General features: G+C 39.7%; 1 protein-coding gene across 2 annotated transcripts in view; it reads right to left on the reverse strand.

Annotated features, from left to right (window-relative positions):
- Positions 1–26,996, reverse strand: part of POLR3B (RNA polymerase III subunit B) — a 123,782-nt gene that overhangs the window by 41,921 nt on the left and 54,865 nt on the right. For both annotated transcript variants that reach the window (XM_005893684.3, XM_070370221.1), the window contains 7 exons: positions 21,540–21,614; positions 20,889–20,987; positions 13,901–14,028; positions 5,547–5,756; positions 2,772–2,930; positions 2,035–2,152; positions 399–541 (listed from right to left, as the gene is read on the reverse strand). In XM_005893684.3, the coding sequence (XP_005893746.2) occupies positions 399–541; positions 2,035–2,152; positions 2,772–2,930; positions 5,547–5,756; positions 13,901–14,028; positions 20,889–20,987; positions 21,540–21,614 (932 nt within the window). The remainder of the gene's footprint in view (positions 1–398; positions 542–2,034; positions 2,153–2,771; positions 2,931–5,546; positions 5,757–13,900; positions 14,029–20,888; positions 20,988–21,539; positions 21,615–26,996) is intronic.

The raw sequence follows: 26,996 nt of genomic DNA on the forward strand, positions 1-26,996 counted from the left end.
CTTTTGGTGCTTACATCCTGATACTATGACCCAATAGAACATACAGCATTTTAAATAAACACCTTTCGTAAAAAATAGGTATTACTATTTATTTCTGAACAGCCACTTGTACTTTAGTAGGTACGTCATCTAGAACGTATTTATAATTTTGGGCTGAGCAGTTGCAGAATGAAATACATAGTATAGAGAAGCAACACTATGGTATACTGTCAGATGCTATTAAAATATAAACAGGTTAATCTTGGAAATAAAACAAGAATACTTTTGATAACATGGTTAATACTTTTTGTAACATACTGAATTTTTCTAACGGAGAATTATAAAGTAGTTCTTATATAATGTGGTTAATAAATACTACAGTTTTATTAAAAAAAAAGCTGAGAAACGATACAACTTACCTTTTTGCCCATGACGACTGCTGAATTTGTCTCCAATCTCTGGACGCCTTGTCTGTCTCAGCAGCATTTTGATCAGAAAAGCATCTTCGGCATTTGAAGATATCATCACTTTTTCAATATACGAGTCTGTTGCCCCTTTGTAGCTAATATTAAGAGAAAGTCACTATAGCAGAGCTTTCAAGCCGCCCTTGGTGAACCTATTCTTCCAGGCATATTTCATGTAATACCTATCACAGAATATTCTGACATTCTCATTTCAGGTTCTGAAAAATGACTCTCCTCTTTCAAGAATAAATTAAAATGTGACAATTTCCCTTGGACAGTCCTAGTTTAAAGTGGTTAAACATTTATTATGAGGCAGGCACAATACAATTTAATCATTACCATACATGGTATTCACATACTGTTATTCCTTTATAGGAAATAAGAACTGAGGAAAACTTAGGAAGGTTAAGAACTTGCCCAGGACACATGACTCATACAAAGCAGACCTGGGATTTAAGCTGAAGCCTGTTACTCAACTCCATATTTTTAAATATTACTTTAATCTACTCAGCTTTTCCATTGGGAACTTTTTCACACACTTCATATCATCTGTCCTTCATTCAACAAACATTATTCAGAGTCTACTTGTGTCAGATCCTTACAGGCTCTGTACATACAGAGATTAAGAAGACATAGTTCCTGCCCCAAAGAAACTCACAACCAATGAAGGAAGAGAGAAAGGGAGATACAAGAAAGTTTTCTGGCATGGCGAGAGGGGTAATGAGAAAGGCCTGAGGAGGTGACAGTCAGTCCTGCCAGTGGTTGGTGGCAGGGAGAGGCAAGCTATCAAGGACTGCTTCCTGGAGGAGGAGACCCTAGAGTGGAGACGTGACCAGAGAGAAGGAAATTCCAGGCAGAGGGAGCAGCATGAGTAAATGCACAGAAGTCACATGGAATGTCCGGAGAATAAGAGACAATTTACTAGAAATACGGGGGCTGGTGTGCCAAAGGGTGAGACTAAAGACATGTGCCAAGAGTCATGGATGGCTGTGTATTTATTATATTATCATTTCGTTCAGCCTTTATCCTGCAGGCGACATTGTCATTAGCAGTTTTACTCAATCTACTCAAGTTTTATTCTATTTACTCAAGAGAGTAGCAGATGAATAATTGAGGATAAAAAATAAATCACTCTAGCAGTAACAGAGCCTGAGACGTGTGGGGAGGTGCACGACTGGAGGCAGATGAGCAGGTACCAGGAACGATGAGTCCAGCAGGAGAAGCGGGCCAAACTCAGATAGCCACGCCTGTTACTGGGAAGTGAGAGAACCTCTGAGGAGACAGAACTGACAGCACTGACCGAATTAATGCAAGCAGCAGGTCACGCAAAGGAGTCAGGTGTATGCTGTAGGTGATTGGCTGGATGGCGGCACTACTCACTGAGAAACGGACCCAGAGGAAGCATGTCTGAGGCTGGGGTAGGTGAGGGGAGGATGACGGTTTGGGTCTGGGTTTGGGGACCCCGTTGTCCAAGAGTGGGTATGGAGCTGACATTGGGCAGATGTCTCTCTGGGAGTCACCAGCCAAAGGAGCTAACTTCTAATTTCCTCCATCCCTTCTTTTTAAAAATCTTTCATGTAACAGGACGTACGTGATGGGCACATCTTTGTACTGCGGCTGCTGGGGCACGTTACTTCCTTCCAGGGGAATCTGAGTCACTGTGGGCATGGACTTGTTTACAAGCACTTGCTTGTTTTCTACTTTCTCACCTGAGAGAGAGAGAAGAGCATTAGACAAGTCAGTATCATCCGTGTGGAGGGCAAAGGTTATTGGAGAATAAAACCCCATGATTAGACCTGGTGCATGAAGTTCAGACGTGGAGGTAACAAAAACAGTCCACATGGCTGGAATCAGAGTTCAACAGGGCTTGTGTGAAATTCTGCAAGCCCATCTGAAAATACCACATAGATTAAGATCACAGCACGTATAAAATTAAGACGCTGCTTTAGGGGACCACATGAATGATAGAAAATCCATCCACTTTAAAATATCTCCTAGGGTATCAGAATAGGTTTGGGCCATGTCACAGTGATTTCAGCTAGTAATGAGTCCCCACCAACTTAACTTGGACAATGAGAAAATATAAGCATTTCTTTGATTTTCCTGCTGTCCTCACCTTCGCTTTGCACCTTTTTGCGGTAAGCACAGACACCAGCTACTACACTGCTGTCACTGCACTTGTTTTCCCTGCCATAGCACCTAGGGTGATATGGTTTTATAGGTTGTTATTTTTTTTCTGCCCTGTATACCAAACATTCAGACATACTGCTGAATACTTACCATAATTTAAAAGCATATACATTAAAAAAATGATTTTAAGGCTTTTACCTGGAGAACAAATACCATCTGCATCTAAAATCTCATGTCGCCAGATGGGTTTCCTTGTAGCAGCATCCAGCATGGGCCCCATCACTTTATCAAAAGTCTGATTGGTATATCGTTTCAAGGTGCATTTAGCATTTTTATATACAAGGCAACGCCCAAAACCTAAAATGAAACCAAAGTGGGTTCAGAACCACCAGCAATATGAAACTATGAAGTCACAGATTTGTGTTATTCAACAAGCCACCCCACTCTACCTCCCTTCCCCTCCGAAGTGTCTGTCACTCAGTCGTGTCTAACTCGGTGATTCCATCGACTGTAGCCCACCAGGCTCCTCTGTCCATGGAACTCACCAGGCAAGAATACTAGAGTGGGTTGCCATTCCCTTCTCCAGGGGATCTTCCTGACCCAGGGATCAAACCCAGGTCTCCTGTGTTGCAGGCAGATTCTTTACCGTCTGAGCCACCTGGGAAGCCCACAGAAACACACTCCACGTTTGCTCTACATTTAGATTATGAGAGCAGCCAAGCCAAATAACAATCTGATGACTTGAAGAACTGGCTCAAGATCTCTACCATATAAGCATATAAACACTGGAATCTCTACAATCATTTTCCAGCACAGAATATACCTTGTCAGGTTGGAGGAAGGTGAGAAAAACCTAAGAATATCACTATGATTCTTTAAGAGTGCAGAGCCATAGCATGTGAAAATTGGAAAGGGTCTTAGAGATCACCTGGCTTAATCCCTCTATCTTACAGGGGCCACGAGTGAGGGGCAGAAAAATTAAGTGGCCAAGGGCACTCAGCAACATGGTGGCTGAGTTGAGACAGAGCAAGTTCACTGATTAGCCCTCATTCTTCTCACATATCATTTTGTTGCAAAACGTTTGCTACTCTTCTCTGGAAAGTTTTCTTTTAGCTGATTTTACCATTTAGAGGAAGTCTCAAACAAGCAAACAAAAACATTAATTTTTCTCCAGAGAAAAGAGAGAATAAAAAGAAGCAATCAAATGATATTAATGGGGGAGACAGTTCACCTTTGCCTTGAAGATTAGAGATTACTTTGATTACATTTTTATATTACATTTATCTAGTGGAGGAGGGAAAAGTGCTGGTACCAATTAACAACTTAAACATTAAGAAAAGTAAGCAAAATGAATAGAAAAAGCCTTTAGATGGAGCAAACTCAACCACTGAAAGCCACAGAAGGATTTGTCAGTTGCTCAAAAGAGCTGCCAGTCCTTCCACACTAAGTAACATTTCCTAAGATGCTATGGCTGAATTTCTTTCTTCTTCCCCTTTTGGCCAAGCTGTTATTTTAAATGGGATTCTCCCTCTGATCTCCCCAGGATATACTGAGCCATGTCAGAGTTCACTTAAATAGGAAAATGTCTCCAGATTAAATGCCAGCTATTACTGAAGAAATAAATGCAAGGCTGTAAAATCCTTTGCTTATGATTCTCCACCCAAAGCAGAACTCTTTCAAGAAATCTAAGAATTTGAGTTCAGGAAATTAATCAGGGAAGAGTGGATTTCTAAATAAAATCTCAGTGCTCTAATGTCATTTTTTAAATAGGAAGGTGACCACAGGATGAAACAACACATTTCTACATCTGGACAGTAGATGAAGACATCTGTGTGTCTCTGATAACAGTCTTCGTTGTTATGGCTCCTGGTAAATTGTGTATGGCCATAATAAACTCGCCTCAGAGAGCAAGCTGCTTTGAAAACCTTACATGATCTTGAAATTTCGTACAATGGCCATTAAGTGCAACATGCTGGAGTGCAGTGTGAATCTGAACTGCATGGAATCAGAAGCGTTTTCTTCTAAGTATAAATGGACATTTTATTTACAGGTGGGAGCTTAAAAGCAAGCAGACAGTAAACTCAGATCATTAAATTGTGTTGCGGAGTTTCTGACAGATATCACAAAGTCTTCAGATTTCCACATAAACGTTACCAGTTAATCAGAAAGGAAAACATCTAGCTTTAAAGCATGGCTGTTGTCATTTGGAGGAAAAAAAGAGGCATAAATTAAGTGCAGCCAACATTAACGCCAAAGACACATGTCTAGGAGTACTATTATGGCTGCCTAGCAACTGCAAAGAGTGAAGGCAGGGCGGGTCTGCCAGGGAGAAAGGAGAGAAATGGATGATGAAGACAGAAGTCACCCCGCAGATCAGGTGGTGGCTAACAAGCCCCCAGGTGGGGACGTGCAAAAGTAAGCCATCAAAACACTGGCAAAGAAAAAGGTAAAATGACGAATCAGGGTTTGTGCATGTATACTTTTATCATTTTGCTAACAAAAAGGTATAGCATTATGGAGCTGAGATATACAATAAAAAAAGAAAATAGTCGTTTACACACAACTATTGCCATTGCCCTTTCAACAGGTTTGTAATTAAATATACAACTTGATGTTTTTAAACAAAACAAAACAAAAAAAAAGGTATTTCATTTATTGTAATTCCTGCTAGGAAATAATCAAATTCTTACATTTCAATTTTTGTTTTCTGTTGAACTGTCTCAAGTCACCAATAAATTAAATAACAAAGAAAGAAAAAGGTTCCTTAGTAACAATTATTAATATCTCTATATAATATTCATTTAAAAAATGTCAACACCATACATAACCACTTCCTGGTTGTAGATTATAGAAATCAAATCACTTGAAACTGACATTAACATTCTGACGTCAAGTGACTTTCACATTGATCACACTTGTATCTGAATCTGCACAAAGGTACCTTTGGTGCTTGTGCTTTGAAAATTCACTTACCTCTGTCCAAGGAAGCCTTGTTTAAAACAAGAGCATCTTCGATATCATAGCCACTATAACTCATCACGGCAACTGTCGCATTCTGTCCGGCTGGCAGTTTCTCAAATTCTATCAACTCAATAGTCTTTGTTTTAACCATGGGTTTTTGTGGATATGCTAGGAGATACATGAGAGTATCAATTCTATTCCTCTGGTTGTATCCAATGGTACCTTCATTGGTATTGGAGAAAACAAAATGCAACATTCTATTAGATCAAATAATTAAGCAGCAATGAATATAGAGAGAAACATTCACTTTAATAATTAAAATGAAGAAAATCTTCAAATATTTAAAGAGCAATACCTCATAGTGATTAATGACTTTCAAAAACAATTTTTCTTAGTTATGTCAAAAATCCTACAAAGAAGAAAAACCATACTCAAGGTATACTAATCTGAATAATTTCAACTTTTGGATTTATAAAATTGATTCCATTTGGAGAGCTTTTGTCTCTGCTGGTTAATCATACACGTCAGTCAACAATCCTGCATTTGGTTCTACTATGTTCCAGGCCTATTTACAGCTGCAATTAGAAAATACCGCACAGTGCTGACGGCAGAAAGCTTGGACAACAAGACAAATAAGAAACCAGCAATTCCAAATGTTCAACATGAAAAAATAAAAAGGAGGAAAAAATAACTATTCACTTATTAAGCAGTTAATAAACACCTACTTAGGGCCCAGCGCTGGAGATAAAATGGGGAAAGGCAGGGTCCTTTCCCCTAAGGAATCCAGGGCCCTGTCCAGTCAGGGATGGGCTTTTCTCTCCTTAGCAATCAGCCTTTCCACCTGATTGGACCTTGGAAGAGTATCACTGTCAACTGAAAGTGAAGTTAGAATGTGACCTACCCTTCTCCTTTTTCCCCATTGGGTGCATTAAAGTTCAAAGATCGATTCAACAAAAAGGCTTTCGGTCTCCGGGGCTTGTGAACACACAATTGCTCCTACTCAGAGACCTTAAAACTGGGAAATCCACGTTTGCCCTACTGTTGAGCTTGAGTGCAGGTTTCTGGACCTCTTTAACTTTTCCCAAGTATCTCTTCTTTTCCCTGCAGCGGCACGTCTGCAATACCCACACACCTCTAAGCTGCTGACATGTCATTTAATGGAGTTAAGCTTTAATGTGAGCAGATATAACACTCAATTATTTGTTTCCTTTTCCTTTTTCTCTTACTCATCTCATTAAATCAATGGTGATTTCAATATAGAGATGGAAACAACCTATTCAGGCAGCAAAAATGATATAGTACTCCTTGATGGTTGGGCTTTAATGAAATCCGTAGGACACTAAAGAAACAAGTGCCTAGTACATTGCTAGGCTTATTACCAATGCTCAATAAATGTCAAGTAAATGAAATGGAAGAATTTCAATATACTTTTTATGAAGGTACATATTTGTGCTTAAATCTCTAGAAAATTTATCAAGATTCAGCTGAAAACCAATAGCTAAACTAAACTGCATGAACTTTTTCTCAAGTTCACAGTAAAAATCCCCAATTACTGTTATTTTAGTGCCAACTAATAGACTGGGCAGGATACCTGATAATAGATCACTTATGGCCTTACAAATAAAATTGCTGCTGCTCAGACTACAGTAAAATTCATGATAGTAAGTTCATCCTTTTACATGAAATCAATTCAAATTTATGTTGAGATTTCAGCTTCAACTGTATACTTTACCCACCAGAGACAACGGTTCAGGCAAAGTCCCACCAGGCTGCCAAACGTGCCCTCTGAGACCTGAGCCGAGTGTTACCATGCAGCAGAGACGCAGAGCCAGCTGCACTTGTAAACAAGGGTGACAGAGATGGCATCCTGCTATAAACCTGTGCTACTCGGCCCAGAGCGTAACTCTGGGGCATCGCAACCCACTGTGGAACGGAGGAACAGCTAAACGGTTTAGCAAAAGTTTGGGGCTTATGATCTCATCAGAAAATGTTCCTTAAAGACTTTTGAAAGAACTTGTAGGCCGATTCATGTATACACATCTCTAGCAGCACTGGCGATGGGTGCGTAGATTAAAATATGATTTATAAACTATGACTTCTATGTTCTAAAATTCTCAAATGCCACCACACCCCATAATTTTTATACAAATTATGAATGACTGCCTAGCTATTTTTATCAATAAGTAAGTTTTTTGGAGAAAATGTCATGTAGAAATTATAACATTAACCCAGGGTGAAGCATATGCTCAAACTAGGACAGCTCTATCAGTATTTCCAGCTTCCTTAAGAAGGGCACTGCATGTACATAATAACTAATAGAATATCTATAAGCTGAATTCTCCTTCTACTGGCCCATTTTGCTATAAAAACAGTCTCCAATGAATTTATTTGCTCACTACCCAGGACATAATCTTTCTTACAAAGTCTTATTTTCTTGATCAAAACTTTCTTAAGGAGTCACAAATTGGCATAACATGGTATGTATATGTAGGTTAAAAACAGTGAAAACGTTTTTTAAGACAAAAGGAAAAAAAGTAAGGATGAACACAACTTAGAAAAGGTATATTGAGAAAAATAAAGTTGTATATATTTAACTAATTTTTCCATCTTCCTTCACCCAAGCTCTTTTTATTTAATTGTATATATTATGGAATTACAATAAATTTCACCCATTTAAAGTGTACAAGGTGATGAGTTCTGACAGATACATGAATCTGTGAAACCACTACCACAATTAAGATCCAGAACATTTCCAATACTTACAGATGATCCTGTCCCTGGCCTCAGGCAACCAAGGATCTGTTTATCAGTACAGTTTCAGTTTGCATTTTCTATAATTTTATATATAAATGGAATCATATAGTAAATGTACTCCTGAGTTGCTTCTTTCATTTAGCATGATTCTGAGATGCATCCACATGTCTGTGTGTAACAGAATTCATTCTTTTTTATTGCTGAGTACTATTCCAATATACATTTTGTCTATCCATTCACCTGCTGATGGACAGTTGAGATGTTTCCAGTTTTGGGCTACTGTGAATAAAGTTGCTATGAACATTGATGCACACATCTTTGTTACTCATTTCTCTTGGATAAATACACAGGACTGGAGTTTCTGTGTTGTTTGCTGAGAGTATGGTTAACTTTATAGAATAATTTTAGCATTTTCCAAAGTGATTTTACTGTTTTACATTTTCACCAGCAGTGTGTGAGCATTTTGGCTGCTTCACAAATGTCAAATCTTTTTCATCTGCTTCGTTCTAATGAGTGTGCAGTCACATCTTACAGAAATTTACATTTACCTGATGACTAATAACGTTGAACATATTTTCATGAGTGTATTGGTTATTCCTGTTACTCTTTGTGAAATGTCTTGAGTTTTCCCCTGGCCCCCATCTTCTGAGTTGTCTTATTACCCAAGAGTTCTTTGTATGTATTCTGGACACAAATCCTCTATCAGATATACTGAAAATACTTCCTTCCATTCTGTGGCTTAATGTTGTCTTTCATATATATATATATATATATATATTTTTTTTTTTTTTGGTCACATCTAGTAGCATGCATAATCTTCATTCCCAACCAGGGACTGAACCCATGTTCCCTGCAGTGGAAGTGCTAAGTCTTAACCACAGGACCACCAGGGAAGTCCCTGTCTTTCATATTCTTAACAACATCCTTCAAAGAGAAGAAGTATAACTTGAGAAAATCCAATTTACTAAAATTTTCATTTTTTATAGTTTGTCCTTTTTGTGTTCTAAGAACTCTTACATCATTGGAGGTCACAAAGATTTTTGCTTAAGTTTCCTTCTATAAGTTTTACAGTTTCAGCTCTTACATTTAGGGGTGTGATTCATTTTGTATTAACTTTTTGTATGGTATGAGGTAGGAGCTGACATTCATGTTTTTCTATATAGATACTCAGATATTTTATTTTGTTGAAAAGATTTTCCTTTCCTCTGAATTACCCTGATATAGTCATTGAAAATCAATTGCTCATAAAAGTGTGACTCTGTTTCTGGATTCTGTTCCACTGATCTACATGCCTACCCTTATGCCAACATCATGCTGTCTTCCTTACTATGGCTTTATTGTAAGTCTAAGCACTGGGTTGTAAAGTCCTCCAATGTAGTTCTTCATTTCAAAAACTTTTAAAAATCTGCATCTGATTTCTTAACAATTTTAATGTGCTCAAAGATTCATTCATTGTTGAGACATTTATTAAGTAGCTACTAAGCTGGTACTCGGCTAGGCCCCAGAGATGCAGTGATAAATAGCAGACGTAGTCCCTGTCCTCAAGGGAGTTTATAATTTACAGTCTACCTTCATCATGATCCATGGTGAACCAGAAAAGTGAGGAAAGAAGTTAGTTTCAGCTGAGAAAAATTTTAGTAAGTTTTACAAAGATCACTATATAGAAGACATAAAGTAATCTCTTAAGAGTTACTCAACCAAACTGGAATTCAATTTCCTTGTCAGAAACAAAGAGGTATGTATTATATCTGACAGGACTATTATTATTAATATGTTAAATGAAGAAATGTACATAAATCAGTTGGATATTCAATGAGTGGCAACATTCATTATGACTAATATTAACAATACTAGCAGTAAAAATACATACTCATCATCCTGCAAGACTGCCCACTCTACCTCCAACTCTAACCCTACATACGGAACTGTACCTCATTATAAACATTCTAGTCTCAGAACTGTCACACAAGCTTACACCTACAATAGCTACAATGAGTATGTCTTTTTTAACCAACGGAATTCTAAAAGAGAATTACCATGGATAATTTGGTCAAGACATCTTTTCACTTTGTATCCCCAAATGGATTAAAAAAAATTGTCTTAAAAAAAAATTCAAACAGAAAACGAGAGAAGAAGAGATGTAGAATGAAGCCACATTTTATGAGTTTTTATGTGTACATTATGTGTTCCTAGTATTTTTAAATCCTCCAGCCTATTTCTAGTACATGCCATCCTACTGTAAAGTGGGGGATATAAGAGAAGGAACTACCCTCTTAGGAACAGACTCAGTCAAAAACAAAAACAAAAACAGAAGCTGCATTAACGCCGAACTTTAAAAAAGTCCAAGCAGTTTAGAGCTGAAGGAGGAAGGGGCGGTGAGAAGCAGCGGGGGCTGGAGGAGGGATGTGATGCATATTCATTAATTGAGCTGACAGTGACCAAAAGGTCCTTTTAAATGGGAGAAAGGCTTCTACTAGAGGCGTGCCAACTAATAAAATGGGCAGGATATGAAAGCGTGACTCATGTGAACTTGGCGTCGGGTGCCGGGGGGAGCAGACAACGCGGCCCCCTCAGACAGCCTTCACTTGCAGCACTGGGTGACCTGAAGACCCTGCCACCTCCACGCACGCCGACCTGACTTCGCGCTCTGAACCACGTCACAACAGAGCCACAGGCACGGCAGGGAGGCCTCCCAGTAGCTCAGTAACACGCTGTGTGGAGCCCTGAACTTCACGAATAATTTAAAGAGCCTTAGATTTAAGAAACACCCTCTGCTGGTGTTTTAGGCTGCATTCAAGTCAGCCCTGTCTTATATACAAGGTAAGGCTCTCAAGTCTCTGTGGTCTGTGCTGTCTTGGTCTCCTTCTTAGTGACAGAATATGACTTTTATTTTCTCACTGTTGAATGGGAGGGGTTAGTGGTAAATGGCATATAGTCAATTTCCAGGTTGGTTAGAGTATTTAGTGAATTAATTCTGGGATAATGTCTTTCACTTTCCACATGGACTAACAGATGAAGAGCAACTAAAATATTCTGTTATAAAATCCACACAGACACTGGGAGGATATATAAGGAATCACAAAAAGTGACTGTATAATTTTTCATCCGAAAAAAAAAAAAAGAAAATCCACACAGAATTTCTGAACTGTATACAGTGTTAAGCAGTGGCTGATACCTAAAATGGGATAGTTTTATTTTAGTTACTAGCTGTCAAGACAGCATGGAATTAAAATGACTTGAGAAGTCCAACTCAGAGAGCTGGGTTTGCTTCAGAACTGGGTCTCTGCTCTGGTCTCCCTCTGCTGCCCTCTCTCCTTTTGCCAGTTTTCCTATAGACCTCGCTCAATACTTCTGCAGCTATTTCAGTGCCCACAGAGCAAGGTGGCCTTCTCGTGTGCCAACTTTAAATATTACTTTTATCTCATGGCTTTTCTTTCCAGTCAGGTGTTTTATAATAACAAACAGTAACAAAGGCTTTTTTTTTTAAATTATTATTACTTAAGATATTCAGCGGCTTTTGTCTTCCTAGCGTCAGCAGTCACGTCAGAGGATTGTATCCAAGGAGCTAAATGTGCAGGACCCAGGGTCAGAGCAGCTGAATACACCAACCTCAGAAAACACAGACAATGAATTGCAAATGACACTCAAAACAAAACGAAAAAAAAAACCTTCACACAGAAAACTACAAAAGAACTCTACAGACACTGAATTGGCTTTCTGTACACACTGATCCTGCTTAACTGTGTGTGGTAACTGGCCAAACGTTTTAGGTACTCAGGGCTACAAAATAAAGGCTTTTTTTTTTCTTTTTTGGTAGGAAGAGAAGTTACAAAAATAAAAATATTATTTCGTTTGAGTCGCTTATTTACAAAAACAAAAAGATTTGCCAAGTGGTGAGAGATACAGCCCTTTCTGTTTCAATCTTCAAACACACTAAAGAGTGGCATTCGCGATGAAGTGATTAGTCTTCCGTTAATTCTGCTGAAGGTTCTACACAAAAGGTGTATTGTTTCAGCTGGGATTCACATCATGAAACAAAATGGTTTGGTAAACCCAATAGAAGTGATAGCCCTTTCAGGACACACAGGATTCAGTACTGTATATTTCAACTTGTTAGCAAGTCAGAAGCACAAGCGAGAACTCAGCCTACACTGCTGCGGAGGATGAATGGGAAACGCTAAATTGATGAGCCGCTGTTTAGATTTTCCCACTGGGAATTATTCTCAACTGTCCAGGCATTACATCATTCAGGTAAATGGTAGCAGGACAACATGCTTCTTATTTCTTTGTGGCCAACCAAAGGGCAATATAAAAACTCGAAAAGACATGCATACTCTTTATCCATAGCAGAAACAGAATTCCTTAATTGTCAAGCTAATTATCAGTAACTGAGAGGCTAACTGCATTCCAGTTGTTACCCAAAGGCAAAGCAAAAACCTTTTACGGTTTCTTTATGAACCTCCTTGTAGCATACTTTAAATCAGAGATGACAAGTCATATTGATGTCATAGACATGGATGAAAAAAAATTTATTAAACTTATTAGGATTTAAATGAGTTTTAAAAAATATTAAAAAAAAAAAAAAAGGCTTATAAGCAAAACTTTTTTTTTTTTTTTTTTTTTTTTTGCCAGTATCCTCTGTATTCTCTTCAAGACAAAAATCCAAACTCCTACACATAGGGCATCTCTCCAGCATGCCTCTCTGCCCATACTATATAGCAAACACGATACAGAACAGCTGAATCAAAGTATGTACCAAGACTTCCCCACGCACTCATACCTGTGAGAAATACTCAAGAGTCCTCAAGACTCAGTTCAGTTCTAGTCTCCAGAAACAATCCACTCTCTAACCTTAGGTGTTCTTTCTGCTCCTACTCCCTTAGATGCTAGCTATCAGTCTACCACAGCGTTTATCAGAATATATCCAATTCCTGGTATATTTATTGTTCTCTCTTACTAGACTGTGAACTCATTGAGGGCAGAACTCTGTCATCTCTGTATTTTCAGGTTCCAGTACTCCTGTCTGGTTTATTGTTGATGTTCAATAAATGTTATGGATGATAAATAATCAATGAATGAATGAAAGGAAAGAAAAGTAAAAAGAAACACAAATTCAGGAAACCATGTGACACATACTGAATGTTTCAGGAGCTACAGGAGCAACTGTGTGGATATAACGGGCTCAGTGACGGTCATCCAGACAATAACTAAGTACATTCTAATCAATACTATAGCTCTTTATCCCTATTGCTTTCCACTCTCCTCTTTCTACCTCGAGTTTTCACTGCTCTTTCTTCCAGCTCTCCTGGTTAATAACTTACATTGATATAGGGCTTTTCTCTTTATATTTACTACCTTGTTATTCTGTGATAGTTATTATGTATCCTTTTGTTTGGCCAAGGGAACAAGTTCAGAGAGGTTTTCTCCATTTTTGTTTAGGCATTAGACATGACTTGCAAGCGCTGCAGAATTCCACAGCCTCCTGGGTTTGGTAACACTCATGTGTGTCAGCAACATCTGACTCGGCCAAACATGCAATACTAGTGAAACACGAGTAAAGGTATAAGTATTCATCCAAGTATTTAGAACCAAGTTCAAGAAGGAATTCTTACCCATGGCTTGTTTCCCCATGGCACACTGATACGTGTTTCTTGGGGACTGGTTGTGATGAGGGTACGGGATCAGGCCAGCACAGACTCCGAGAAGAGTGAAAGGTTCAATCTCCAGGTGGGTGGTATCTCTATCAAGTTAATTAAGAAGCAGATGTCTCAGGTTCCAAGTACAAAATAATATCTCTTTAAGGGTATAAAAAATATTACTATCCAGGCCCCAGAGGGATCTAGACAATAAAATTTAAGTTTACATAAATATATTTTAAAATCTATATATAAAACATATATAATGAATTTATATAATAATAAAACCTCAATAAAATTTGATGCTAGTAAAGCTGATAGGAAAAAACCCATACATAAATAAAATCTAATAAAGCAAATTATTTTTTTCAGTGAAACTAAAACATGCAACTTTATTATATGAAGCAATACAAGAGAAGGGAGACAATATAGAATGCCTATATAAAAAATAAAACATTATTACATACTAATAATAACTAACACTTTTTAAGAAATGACTATATTAAGCACATAGAAATGCGGTATCAAAAATATCTACATGGCACAACATTGTACATCAACTATACTTCACTTGCAAAAGAAATGGCAACCCATTCTGGAATTCTTGCCTGGAGAATTCCATGGACAGAGGAGCCTGGTGGGCTACAGTCCATAGCGTCACAAAGAGTCGGACACAACTGAGCAACTGACACACATACTTCAATAAGTTTTTTTAAAAATTAAAAAAAAATATATCTACGTGGATGAGTAGCCTGGTTTCTCCCACTTTTCTAACTTATATCAATGAAAAAAGTTGTATTATCATCTTAGAGAGAGGAATATGTCCCCTTTAAGAACAATTACTAAGACGTGAAGTGAAAAGTTAAAGTGTTAGTTACTCAGTAGTCTACGAGTCTTTGCGGCCCCATGGACTGTACCCCCAGCAGGCTCCTCTGACCATGGAATTATCTAGGCAAGAATACTGGAGTGGGCTGCCATGCCCTTCTCCAGGGGATCTTCCTGACTCAGGGATTGAACCTGGGTCTCCTGCACTGCTGGCAGATTCTTCACCATCTGAGCCACCAGGGGATCAATACTGTAACCACTAGCTAAACATGGCTGTTGAGCACTTGAAAGGTTCAAATAGTGTAGCTGAGAAGCTGAATTTTTAATCAGTTATTTTAAATCTTTTAGTTATGCTTGTAATCACTTAAATGTATTAATTTACCTTTTCAATTGTAAATCTTTTGAAATCAGATCAAGTATTTCCAATGAAAATTTAGCCTCCAAATTGTGATATGGATAACTATACACCAGATAAGACTTAGTAGGAAAAAAATGTAAAATATCTCAATATTTTTATAATGATTACATGTTGATATAATCTTTCAGATACACTGGGTTAAATAAAATTATTAAAATTAATTTCATCTGTTTCTGTTTTACTTCTTTAATGCGGCTATGAGAAAACTTAAAAGTTATATGGTGACTTGCATTATATTTTTACTAGACAGCTCAGTTCTAGATACTGGCCACAAAGTAAGACTTTGTCTAGTAAGTGTCAGAATCTTGATTACTTTCATAATATAATTTTGCATAAAGCTCAGTTTTGGTTAAATGATAAGGCAACTGAGATACTGCAATGGGAAAGGGCAGCTAGACTGTTTTTAGGTCTTGATGAAACATCTCACATCCAGGACCTGTGGTCTCCAATGACCCTCTGTCCTTTCCTTGAGTGTTTCTGAAGCACAACCTTAATTGTAATTTCAATAGTTTACAGTACTTCTGAAGAGAAGTGATTTCCAAGATAACCCAACACATCATGGAGAATTAGTTGCAATGTACATGGCAAGGATCTCCCACTTATCCAGTTATCCATCTATTTATTTTTCAAAAAATGTGTACTGAATTTTGTCCCTCGTTTGGTTAGAGAGCATGCTTTCCATGCAGTCTTTGGTTTTGAAGAATACAGTTCTGACCTCACAACCTCGCAGAACCCCAATCCTCTCAGACACTTTAGGTCTTTGTCAGCAGAAAGGAAAATGGCTCTAGGTTTTGTTTTCTTTCTTTTTGTTTTTTTGATAGAAAAACAGCTTATAGAAACATTTTATAACCAAGAATGAAACAGTTTGTTAAAAGGTACTGTTCTGTTTATATTTAATATGATGGCCAATTTGACCAATCCAAAAAACTTTACTTTTTCTGATGGAAAAATTGGGATAAGCTGAAAATGAAGAAGGTAAAGATCTGAGTTTCCTCTTTTTTCATGACAAGAACATATAGAAGATTATATGAAAGTCCAAACATTCAGTCTGGATTTGAATTTTACAAAACAGAAAGGAATTTTATAGGATTGGCCAAAAATTTACTCGGGTTTTTGTGTAACACCTTATCATTCAATATTATTCAAAATTATAACCACTCTAAGCTTCTATCCTAAAGAGGAAACAGGAGATTTACTGTTCACTGTGCATAAGGGCATTAAATTTAGCTCAAATTAAGAATAACTGACCCGTTGCTTGCAATAGTGAAAAAATTAGAAATAGCCTCAGAGATCAGATCAGATCAGTCGCTCAGTCGTGTCCGACTCTTTGCGACCCCATGAATCGCAGCACGCCAGGCCTCCCTGTCCAGAAATAGCCTAAATTGTCATCAATAGTGGAGCAAATTAAATAAGGTACTTATGTACAGACAACATAATCAAAAGCAATTAAAATATTTATATGTATAAATATATACACATACATTCATGTGGAAAAATATCCAGGATGATAATGTTAATAATGTTGAGTTAAAAAATCAAGATGCTGAAAATAATTGTAACCATGTATGTATGTTTGCATTTACCTAAAAAAAATCTAGAAGAGTACATATTAAACCATTAGCACTGGCTACTTCTGGAGGGTGGAGTTTGGTGGGATGGGGAATTACTTTACACACTTCTACATTTTAATAAATATCCTAAGTATGAATTTACACTACTTTTTTTCTTATTTTTAAAGTAAAATTAATTTTATGTATGGGATAACTTGGTGTTGGGTGATACTGATAATCATTTTCCTTTGCAGAGGGAGATTTGTGACACTGAACAGGAGACAGTGATCAAGACCATCCCCAAGAAAAAGAAACGCAAAAGGCAAAATGGTTCTGAGGAGGCCTTACAAACAGCTATGAAAAGAAGAGAAGTCAAAGGCAAAGGAGAAAAGAAAAGATTTGAATGCAGAGTTCCAAAGAATAGCAAGGAGAGATAAGAAAGCCCTCCTCTGGGATCAACGAAAAGAAATAAAGGAAAATAACAGAATAGGAAAGACTAGAGATCTCTTCAAGAAATTAGAGACACCAAGGGAACTTTTCATGCAAAGATGGGCACAATAAAGGACAGAAATGGTATGGACAGAACAGAAGCAGAAGATATTAAGCAGAGGTGGCAAGAATACACAGAAGAACTATACAAAAAAGATCTTCAAGACCCAGGTAATCACGATGGTGTGATCACTCTCCTAGAGCCAGACATCCTGGAATGCAAAGTCAAATGAGCCTTAGGAAGCATCACTATGAACAAAGCTAGTGGAGGTGATGGAATTCCAGTTGAGCTATTTCAAATCCTAAGAGATGATACTGTGAAAGTGCTACACTCAATATGCCAGCAAATTTGGAAAGCTCAGCAGTGGCCACAGGACTGGAAAAGGTCAGTTTTCATTCCAATCCCAAAGAAAGGCAATGCCAAAGAATGCTCAAACTACCACACAATTGCACTCATCTCACACGCTAGTAAAGTACTGCTCAAAATTCTCCAAGCCAGGATTCAACAGTATGTGAACCATGAACTTCTAGATGTTCAAGCTGGATTTAGAAAAGGCAGAGGAACCAGAGATCAAATTGTCAATATCCGTTGGATCACTGAAAAAGCAAGAGACTTCCAGAAAAACATCTATTTCTGTTTTATTGACTACACCAAAGCCTTTGACTGTGTGGATCACAATCAACTGTTGGAAAATTCTTCAAGAGACAGGAATACCAGACCACCTGATCTACCTGCCTCCTAAGAAATCTGTATGCAAGTCAAGAAGCAACAGTTAGAACTAGACAGGGAACAACAGACTGGTTCCATATCGGGAAAGGAGTATGTCAAGGCTGTATACTGTCACCCTGCTTATTTAACTTATATGCAGAGTATATCATGAAAAATGCTGGGCTGGATAAAGCACAAGCTGGAATCAAGATTGAAATATCAATAACCTCACATATGTAAATGACACCACACTTTTGGTAGAAAGCAAAGAACTAAAGAGTCTCTTGATGAAAGTGAAAGAGAAGAGTGAAAAAGTTGGCCTAAAACTCAACATTCAGAAAACTAACATCATGGCATCTGGTCCCATCACTTCAAGGCAAACAGATGGGGAAACAGTGACAGACTTTATTTTTTTCAGCTCCAAAATCACTGCAGATGGTGAGAGCAGCTATGAAATTAAAAGACACTTGCTCCTTGGAAGAAAAGTTATGACCAACCTAGATAGTTTATTAAAAAGCAGAGACATTACTTTGCCGAAAAAGGTCCATCTAGTCAAAGCTATGGTTTTTCTAGTAGTCATGTATGGATGTGAGAGTTGGACTATAAAGAAAGCTGAGTGCTGAAGAACTGATGCTTTTGAACTGTGGTGTTAGAGAAGACTCTTAAGAGTCCTTTGGACTGCAGGGAGATCCAATCAGTCCATGCTAAAGGAAATCATCCTAAAGGAATATCTATTCCAATTAAATGTTCCAACTGATGCTGAAGCTGAAACTCTAATACTTTGGCCACCTGATGTGAAGAACTGACTCATTTGAAAAGACCCTGATGCTGGGAAATATTGAAGGTGGAAGGAGAAAGGGGACGACAGATGATCAGATGGTTGGATGGCATCACCAACTCAATGGACACGAGTTTGAGTAAACTCCAGGAGTTTGTGATGGACAGGGAGGCCTGGCATGCTGCAGTCCACGGGGTCGCAAAGAGTTGGACACGACTAAGCGACTGAATTGAACTGAACTTGTAGCAGTAAACAAAACAGACAAAATCCCTGCCTTCATGAAGCTTCTACTGGAGGGAGATAGACAACACACAGATGCATCAATAAAATGCACATTTTACAGATTTTAAGATTTAAGCACTAGAAAAATAAAGTCGTGAACAGGGGTGGACTGAGGAAGGGTTTCTACTTTAAATAGGGTGGTCAGGAAAACTCGCTGAGAAGGTGGTGCCTGAGTGAAGACCTGGAGAATGTGAAGCAGTGAGCCAGGCATGTAGTTGAGAGCATTCCAGGCAGAGGGCTTGGGGCAGGAACATGAAGACGAGGCCAGCGTGGTCAGAGCAGATCGAGGGAGGAGATGACACAGCGGCACAGGTTCAGTGTAGTAACGTGAAGGCCTCTGCAAGGACTGCAGAGGGACAGGGGAAGCCACTGGGAGGTGGTGGTGGGTTTGGGGGTGGGGGAAGGGGTTGAGAAGAGCAGTCACGAGAGCATTCTGATCCTTGAAGAACAGACTATGTAAGAACAGGTGCAAACCTAGTCAGATGCCTTTTGCAACGGTCCAGACAAGCAATGGCAGTGGCCTCCCATAGGGCAATATGTGAAGGAGAGCTCAAATTCTGAGTATACTTGGAAAGCCCACATAGTGTGTTAAGTGATTAGATGTGGGTGCAGGGCAGAAGAGGAGGCAAAGCTGAAACTGAGGTTTTGGGCTTGAGTAACCATGATGGAGGCTTCCCTGGCAGCTCAGGGGTAAAGAACCTGCCTGCCCATGGAGGAGACATGGGTTTGATCTCTGGGTTAGGAAGACTCCCCTGGAAGAGGAAATGGCAACCCACTCCAGTATTCTTGCCTGGAAAATCTCATGGACAGAGGAGCCTGGTGGGATACAGTCTGTGGGATCGTAAGAGTCAGACATGGCTTAGTGACTAAACCACCTCCACCATATAACAGTTCTCCTTTACACTCAATCTTGAAATGAGGGGTATAAAAATTGTACTTTGAGAAAGCCATATATTTAAGAATGAAAAACTGACTGAAAAGCATTATTTACTAAATTATAGTAAGACAAAAATAAAATGGTACATTTCATCTGGCAGCAGAAAGCAGAAAAGCACTTTTCTGATTGAAGACATAAATAGTTATCAGCTGGCAATATTAACCATTTAACAACATAACTGCAAAAATTCTCATTTTAGGTAAGTAGTACCTTGATGGTTTAGTTTCTAAGTCACATCCAACTCTTGCAACCCCAAGGACTGTAGCTTGCCAGGCTCCTCTGTCCATGGGATTTTCTCAGGCAAGAATACTGGAGTGGATTGCCACTTCCTTCTCCAGGGGATCTTCCCGACCCAGGGATCAAACCCTGGTCTTCTGTATTGAAGGCGGATTCTTTACCTACTAAGCTATCAGGAAAGCCCAAAGTGGTACCTTAGCCACAAGCATCTGACAGCAAGTGACATAAATGTCTTTTAATATATTTCAAATGGAACACAGATATTTCTAAAAATATCACTGTTCTAGAAGAAACACTGTGGACACATTAACATTTCATGTCAATATTATACTTAAGTTTAGAGATATCTTTACAGCAAAACAACATAGGGAATTTCTGCAATGACAACAGGAATTCAGATATCCACTGACAAAATCAACCCTTAGAGATATACACACCATTACATGGCGTGATTCGTTAGTTCAATTTTTGTCAGTAATCGAAGTCAGAGAAGCAATTCCTTTTAAGAAATACACACTATGTGTAAAATGAAATGGAAGGATAATTAAATCTAAAGATTATTTGTTAGCAGTTCTGTGATACTCTTGGGATAAGCAATGGATTATGCTTCATTATAAAACAGAATACTCCTAACAGTTCCTACTAAGAATACACAACAGAACTGAAGATGAAATGTAAAAAGGAGGCTGTGTCTAACATCAGAACAGGTTTAATTATGGCTGTTATGGATCCTACTTACTTATTAATTGTATGTTCATAGAGTGCGATGTTACAGTCATTTTCTTCATTCACATCTAAGTATTCAACCAGACTCTCATGTAAGAAATCTTCAAAATTCCTGAGAAAATATTGGTGAAATGGACACTTAAAAAGCATGTTACTGCCATATTTTATATGCAATAATGGAAGATATGTGCTTTCATTTAGCCTCAAAGCATTCTTCTCTCCCAAAAAGAATACACTGGGATACTTGAAACATATTATTCTTAGACCACAGTTATCACAAATCACCAAAATATTAGAAAAATCTGTGATTCTTGTTAATCTGGTCCCGCTTTTAAAAATACCTTCTGTGATTTAAAAAGTCCTATATGATGAGAGACCCAGTATCTACATCAACATAACTTTCTCCTACTACTTCATCTGTGCTGATTTACACCAACATTCTATAACCTGCATTATCTAAACTGATAAACATTTTTACTATGTCCAAGCAAGCTCACACAGAGAAAAGGTTTTTAACAGGTTGTTATATTTGGTAGAGAGGAATTAAGAGACTAAAACTGAAAATATGCTTTTCGTAAAAGCTCAGCTCAAACACCATTACTTCCGTTTAGATCCCATAAATGAGTCTTAAGGAGACTGAGAAGTTTTGCTTTTGGCTACTTACCTGTACCCCTGAGCCAGCTCTTCCATATGCTTATTTGTGACTGCAGGTTTCTGTTTCTTTACAATTATATAGGGTCTGGAAGAGAAAAGAACAGCTTTACAGCAATAGTTCAACAGAAGAATAAAACCAATAAATTCACTACAGTGAAGTGAGGGAAGCTATAGACATGCTTCTGGGTTGTCTGAGGACACCAGGTATTTTTTACAAGTGTGAGAGCACAGGGGCCTATTTTCTCTTACATATACACCAGCCCATGCACAAGCACGTGTTCACACACACAGTTACTTCGTCCAGGTATCTTTGGAAGTATTTGGTTTTGAATGAGAAAGCATTTGAATGAGAAAGCAATGTGAAATAATACCTGATAAAGTCTAGCAAAAAAAAAAAAACAACTTTAATACCTTAAATATCATATGTTTTTGTAAATGCAGCCATCATACCAAAAATGTCTTCTGATTTCATGCTGGGAATATGGAGAAGTCAGCAGTCAGAGAGAACAGTCACTGAGAAAAACAGTGGCGTTTTTAGTGAAGGTCTGATGACCGCCAGCTGTCTAGAGTGCTTTTGCTTCAGGATAAACAGGATCACGGGACGACACTAGCAGGGTACTTAAAGCTACGTACAACCAAAGAGTGGGTATGAGCTGAAGAGAACAAAGCTTTCTCACTTTGTGATTTTTAGTGATATCATGGGTTTAAGTAAGGCAGAGAGGCTCGGTCCACACGTTCTGATAGATTAACCCGTAACTGCAGTGGGAACCTGCCTTCGAGGGCTCCGCTTCCGCGAGGAAATACCGACACAAAGCACGGCGCGTGGCTTGATCGTCAAGGGCTGTTGCTATTTGGACAAGCGGTTCCTGCAGAGGAGCCAGTGGCCGGCACGCACGTGTGCACCCCACCCTCAGGTCCACGCGCCCTTCGGGACTAACGAGCACCTGGAGACAGTTAAGGGGAGGAGTTGCACGATTACAAAAGGGGGAAACAAGGTGCTGAAGATGACTGGATGCTACCTTGAAGTCCTGGCTGCTCCTCTCATCAGGGAAGCAGGAACCCCACGCTTCCCCAGGTGGGGCTGCAGTTTAGCTCAGGACAAGCGACTGAGAAGCGGTGACAGAGCAGGGATAGGCGAGGGCAGGGACTGCACTAAGCCACCTCAGTTATCTTTCACTTTATTCCAAAAATTCTACTAACTCTTCTTGCCAAATCTATGTTGGGTCATTATAAAATCACTTCTAAAAAAAGAACTAGTTTTCTTTTTAGGCTATGCCATATTATATTGGATGTAGTAAAACACCTTAAAAAAAGAGTAATCGAGAAAATGTCAGTGTTTTCTCCACCCTTAACTGGACCATGTTAGTGGCTATAAGTACCCCGTGTTTGCCTAGCACCCTACAAGGCACTTACCACACCTTGTATCAATCCTAGGAAGGCATTGTTATTTACATCTTTACTGATGAGAAAAATCAAGGCCCAGAGACATAAGTAATAAACTCAAGAGTCACATGAGTCAATAAGTGGAACATCAGGATTCAAACATGGGTATAAGCTTCAATTAGGCCTTTTTGATTGCAGAGAATAGGAACCAATGCAGGCTAATTTAAGCAAAGATGGAATTTACTAAAAACTAAGTAGAAGAAAATTTTAAGGAATTTACTAAAAGGCTCAAAACTTACTAGAAAAATAAGAATGAAATAAAAAGGTACAAGGCTCAGCTTCAGAAAGAAAAGGAGCCAGAACAGTCCCAAAGATCCAGAAAGGCAGGGGGAGTGGGCAGTCTCCTGCATGCACTGCTGCCAAGATGAATCTGTTCTGACCACGTCTTGCTCTCAGTTATTCTCCTTGGGATTCAAGCTCTCCAAAGAGAGTCTGACTGTCCTGGCTTGGGTCATATGCCTGATCTTTGGCTGAGCAAGAGACAGCACCTGACTGACCAACCTAAGAAGACTGCCAGTGGGGAAGGGCAATCCTAAGGAAAACAAGGAGAGCGACTAGAAGGAGAAAGGGAGGCTGGACAGACATAGGCAAAGGCAGTCCAGGTTCCCAGCTGTCAGACTTGGCAGCTCCTGCCACCTCCCCAACCATTGCGAGCTCAGCGACTTGCGCCCTCACACCATCTGAGGCCCTCAAGGAGAGACTCCGGTGAACTGAGTGAAGGCCTGGGAAACAAGGTGACATCCTCAGCCGAGGTCCCTGCATACCCCCAAAGCACCAGACACCATGTCATACTGGTCTCTGTGGCCCTGTCTCTGACACAGCTGAACGAAACAGGCCCTAAACATCTTCCAAGTGATTACAAGGCACCTGCTCTTCTAAGGCTCTAACGTGGTGTCATCTCTTTGTGCTACCACGTTTTCTTTCTTGCCATTCCTGAGCCTTTTTCCTTTAAAGCAACAGTACTCAACCCCCACCTCTTTGTTTCCCCAAAGGACTTGGGCTTTTGTTTATTCTACTTAGGTTTATTTTTAGTTTATTTATTTGGCTGCACTGGGTCCTAAGTTGCAGCATGCAGGATCTAGTCCCTGACCAGGAATCAAACCCAGGCCCCCTGCATTGGGAGCTCAGAGTCTTAGCCACTGGACCACCAGGGAAGTCTGTTCAGTTCAGTTCAGTCGCTCAGTCGTGTCCGACTCTTTGCGACCCCATGAATTGCAGTACTCCAGGCCTCCCTGTCCATCACCAACTCCCAGAGTTCACCCAGACTCACGTCCATCGAGTCAGTGATGCCATCCAGCCATCTCATCCTCCGTCGTCCCCTTCTCCTCCTGCCCCCAATCCCTCCCAGCATCAGAGTCTTTTCTAATGAGTCAACTCTTCGCATGAGGTGGCCAAAGTACTGGAGTTTCAGCTTTAGCATCATTCCTTCCAAAGAACACCCAGGGCTGATCTCCTTCAGAATGGACTGGTTGGATCTCCTGGCAGTCCAAGGGACCCTCAAGAGTCTTCTCCAACACCACAGTTCAAAAGCATCAATTCTTCGGCACTCAGCTTTCTTCACAGTCCTACTCTCACATCCATACATGACCACAGGAAAAACCATAGCCTTGACTAGACGAACCTTTGTGGGCAAAGTAATGTCTCTGCTTTTGAATATGCTATCTAGGTTGGTCATAACTTTCCTTCCAAGGAATAAGTGTCTTTTAATTTCAAGGCTGCAGTCACCATCTGCAGTGATTTTGGAGCCCAAATAAAGTCTGACACTGTTTGCACTGTTTCCCCATCTATTTCCCATGAAGTGACGGGACCGGATGCCGTGATCTTCGTTTTCTGAATGTTGAGCTTTAAGCCAACTTTTTCACTCTCCACTTTCACTCTCAAGAGGCTTTTTAGTTCCTCTTCACTTTCTGCCATAAGGGTGGTGTCATCTGCATATCTGAGGTTATTGATATTTCTCCCGGCAATCTTGATTCTAGCTGACTTTTCTTCAAGTCCAGCGTTTCTCATGATGTACTCTGCATATAAGTTAAATAAGCAGGGTGACAATATACAGCCTTGACGTACTCCTTTTCCTATTTGGAACCAGTCTGTTGTTCCACGTCCAGTTCTAACTGTTGCTTCCTGACCTGCACACAAATTTCTCAAGAGGCAGATCAGGTGGTCTGGTATTCCCATCTCTTGAAGAATTTTCCACAGTTGATTGTGATCCACACAGTCAAAAGCTTTGGCATAGTCAATAAAGCAGAAATAGATGTTTTTCTGGAACTATCTAGCCTTTTTGATGATCCAGCGGATGTTGGCAATTTGATCTCTGGTTCCTCTGCCTTTTCTAAAACCAGTTTGAACATCTGGAAGTTCACGGTTCACATATTGCTGAAGCCTGGCTTGGAGAATTTTGAGCATTACTTTACTAGCGTGTGAGATGAGTCCAACTGTGTGGTAGTTTGAGCATTCTTTGGTATTGCCTTTCTTTAGGATTGGAATGAAAACTGACCTTTTCCAGTCCTGTGGCCACTGCTGAGCTTTCCAAATTTACTGGCATATTGAGTGCAGCACTTTCACAGCATCATCTTTCAGGATTTGAAATAGCTCCACTGGAATTCCATCACCTCCCCTAGCTTTGTTCGTAGTGATGCTTTCTAAGGCCCACTTGACTTCACATTCCAGGATGTTGGCTCTAGGTCAGTGATCACACCATCGTGATTATCTGGGTCATGAAGATCTTTTTTGTATAGTTCTTCTGTGTTTCTTGCCACCTCTTCTTGATATCTTCTGCTTCTGTTAGCTCCATACCATTTCTGTCCTTTATTGAGCCCATCTTTGCAGGAAATGTTCCCTTGGTATCTTTAATCTTGAAGAGATCTCTAGCCTTTCCCATTCTGTTGTTTTCTTCTTTCTTTGCATTGATCGCTGAAGAAGGCTTTCTTATCTCTTCTTTCTATTCTTTGGAACTCTGCATTCAGATGCTTATATCTTTCCTTTTCTCCTTTGCTTTTCGCTTCTCTTCTTTCCACAGCTATTTGTAAGGCCTCCCCAGACAGCCATTTTGCTTTTTTGCATTTCTTTTCCATGGGGATGGTCTTGATCCCTGTCTCCTGTACAACATCACGAACCTCATAGTTCATCAGGCATTCTATCTATCAGATCTAGGCCCTTAAATCTATTTCTCACTTCCACTGTATAATCATAAGGGATTTGATTTAGGTCATACCTGAATGGTCCAGTGGTTTTCCCTACTTTCTTCAATTTAAGTCTGAATTTGGCAATAAGGACTTCAGCATCCTTTAAAGCTCAGATCAGAGCACCAGAATAGAGTGGGTAAAATCAGGATTACTGGAGTAAAATGAATTCTAAGAACTTTCCAGTAAAAAACAGTCTCCACCACCATCTGGCTTTGGGTAATTTAGTCTCACCAAATTCCAGTACCTCATTTGTTAAATGAAAATAATAATCCAACCTCATAGGGTTGAATGTGGTTAAAGCCTTACAAACAGAGCAGAAGGCAATGGCACCCCACTCCAGTACTCTTGCCTGGAAAAGCCCATGGACGGAGGAGCCTGGTGGGCTGCAGTCCATGGGGTCGCACAGAGTCGGACACGACTGAGTGACTTCACTTTCACTTTTCACTTTCATACACTGGAGAAGGAAATGGCAACCCACTCCAGTGTTCTTGCCTGGAGAATCCCAGGGATGGGGGAGCCTGGTGGGCTGCTGTCTATGGGGTCGCACAGAGTCGGACACAACTGAAGCGACTTAGCAGTAGCAGCATAATGGCTAGCACTTACTACTCACATCAGTTCAGTTCAGTCGCTCAGTCGTGTCCAACTCTTTGCGACCCCATGAATCGCAGCACACCAGGCCTCCCTGTCCATCACCAACTCCCGGCGTTCACCCAAACTCATGTCCATCGAGTCAGTGATGCCATCCAGCCACCTCATCCTCTGTCGTCCCCTTCTCCTGCCCCCAATCCCTCCCAGCATCAGGGTCTTTTCCAATGAGTCAACTCTTCGCATGAGGTGGCCAA

This window comes from Bos mutus, chromosome 5, assembly GCF_027580195.1.
Source record: "Bos mutus isolate GX-2022 chromosome 5, NWIPB_WYAK_1.1, whole genome shotgun sequence".
Lineage (NCBI taxonomy): Eukaryota > Metazoa > Chordata > Mammalia > Artiodactyla > Bovidae > Bos > Bos mutus.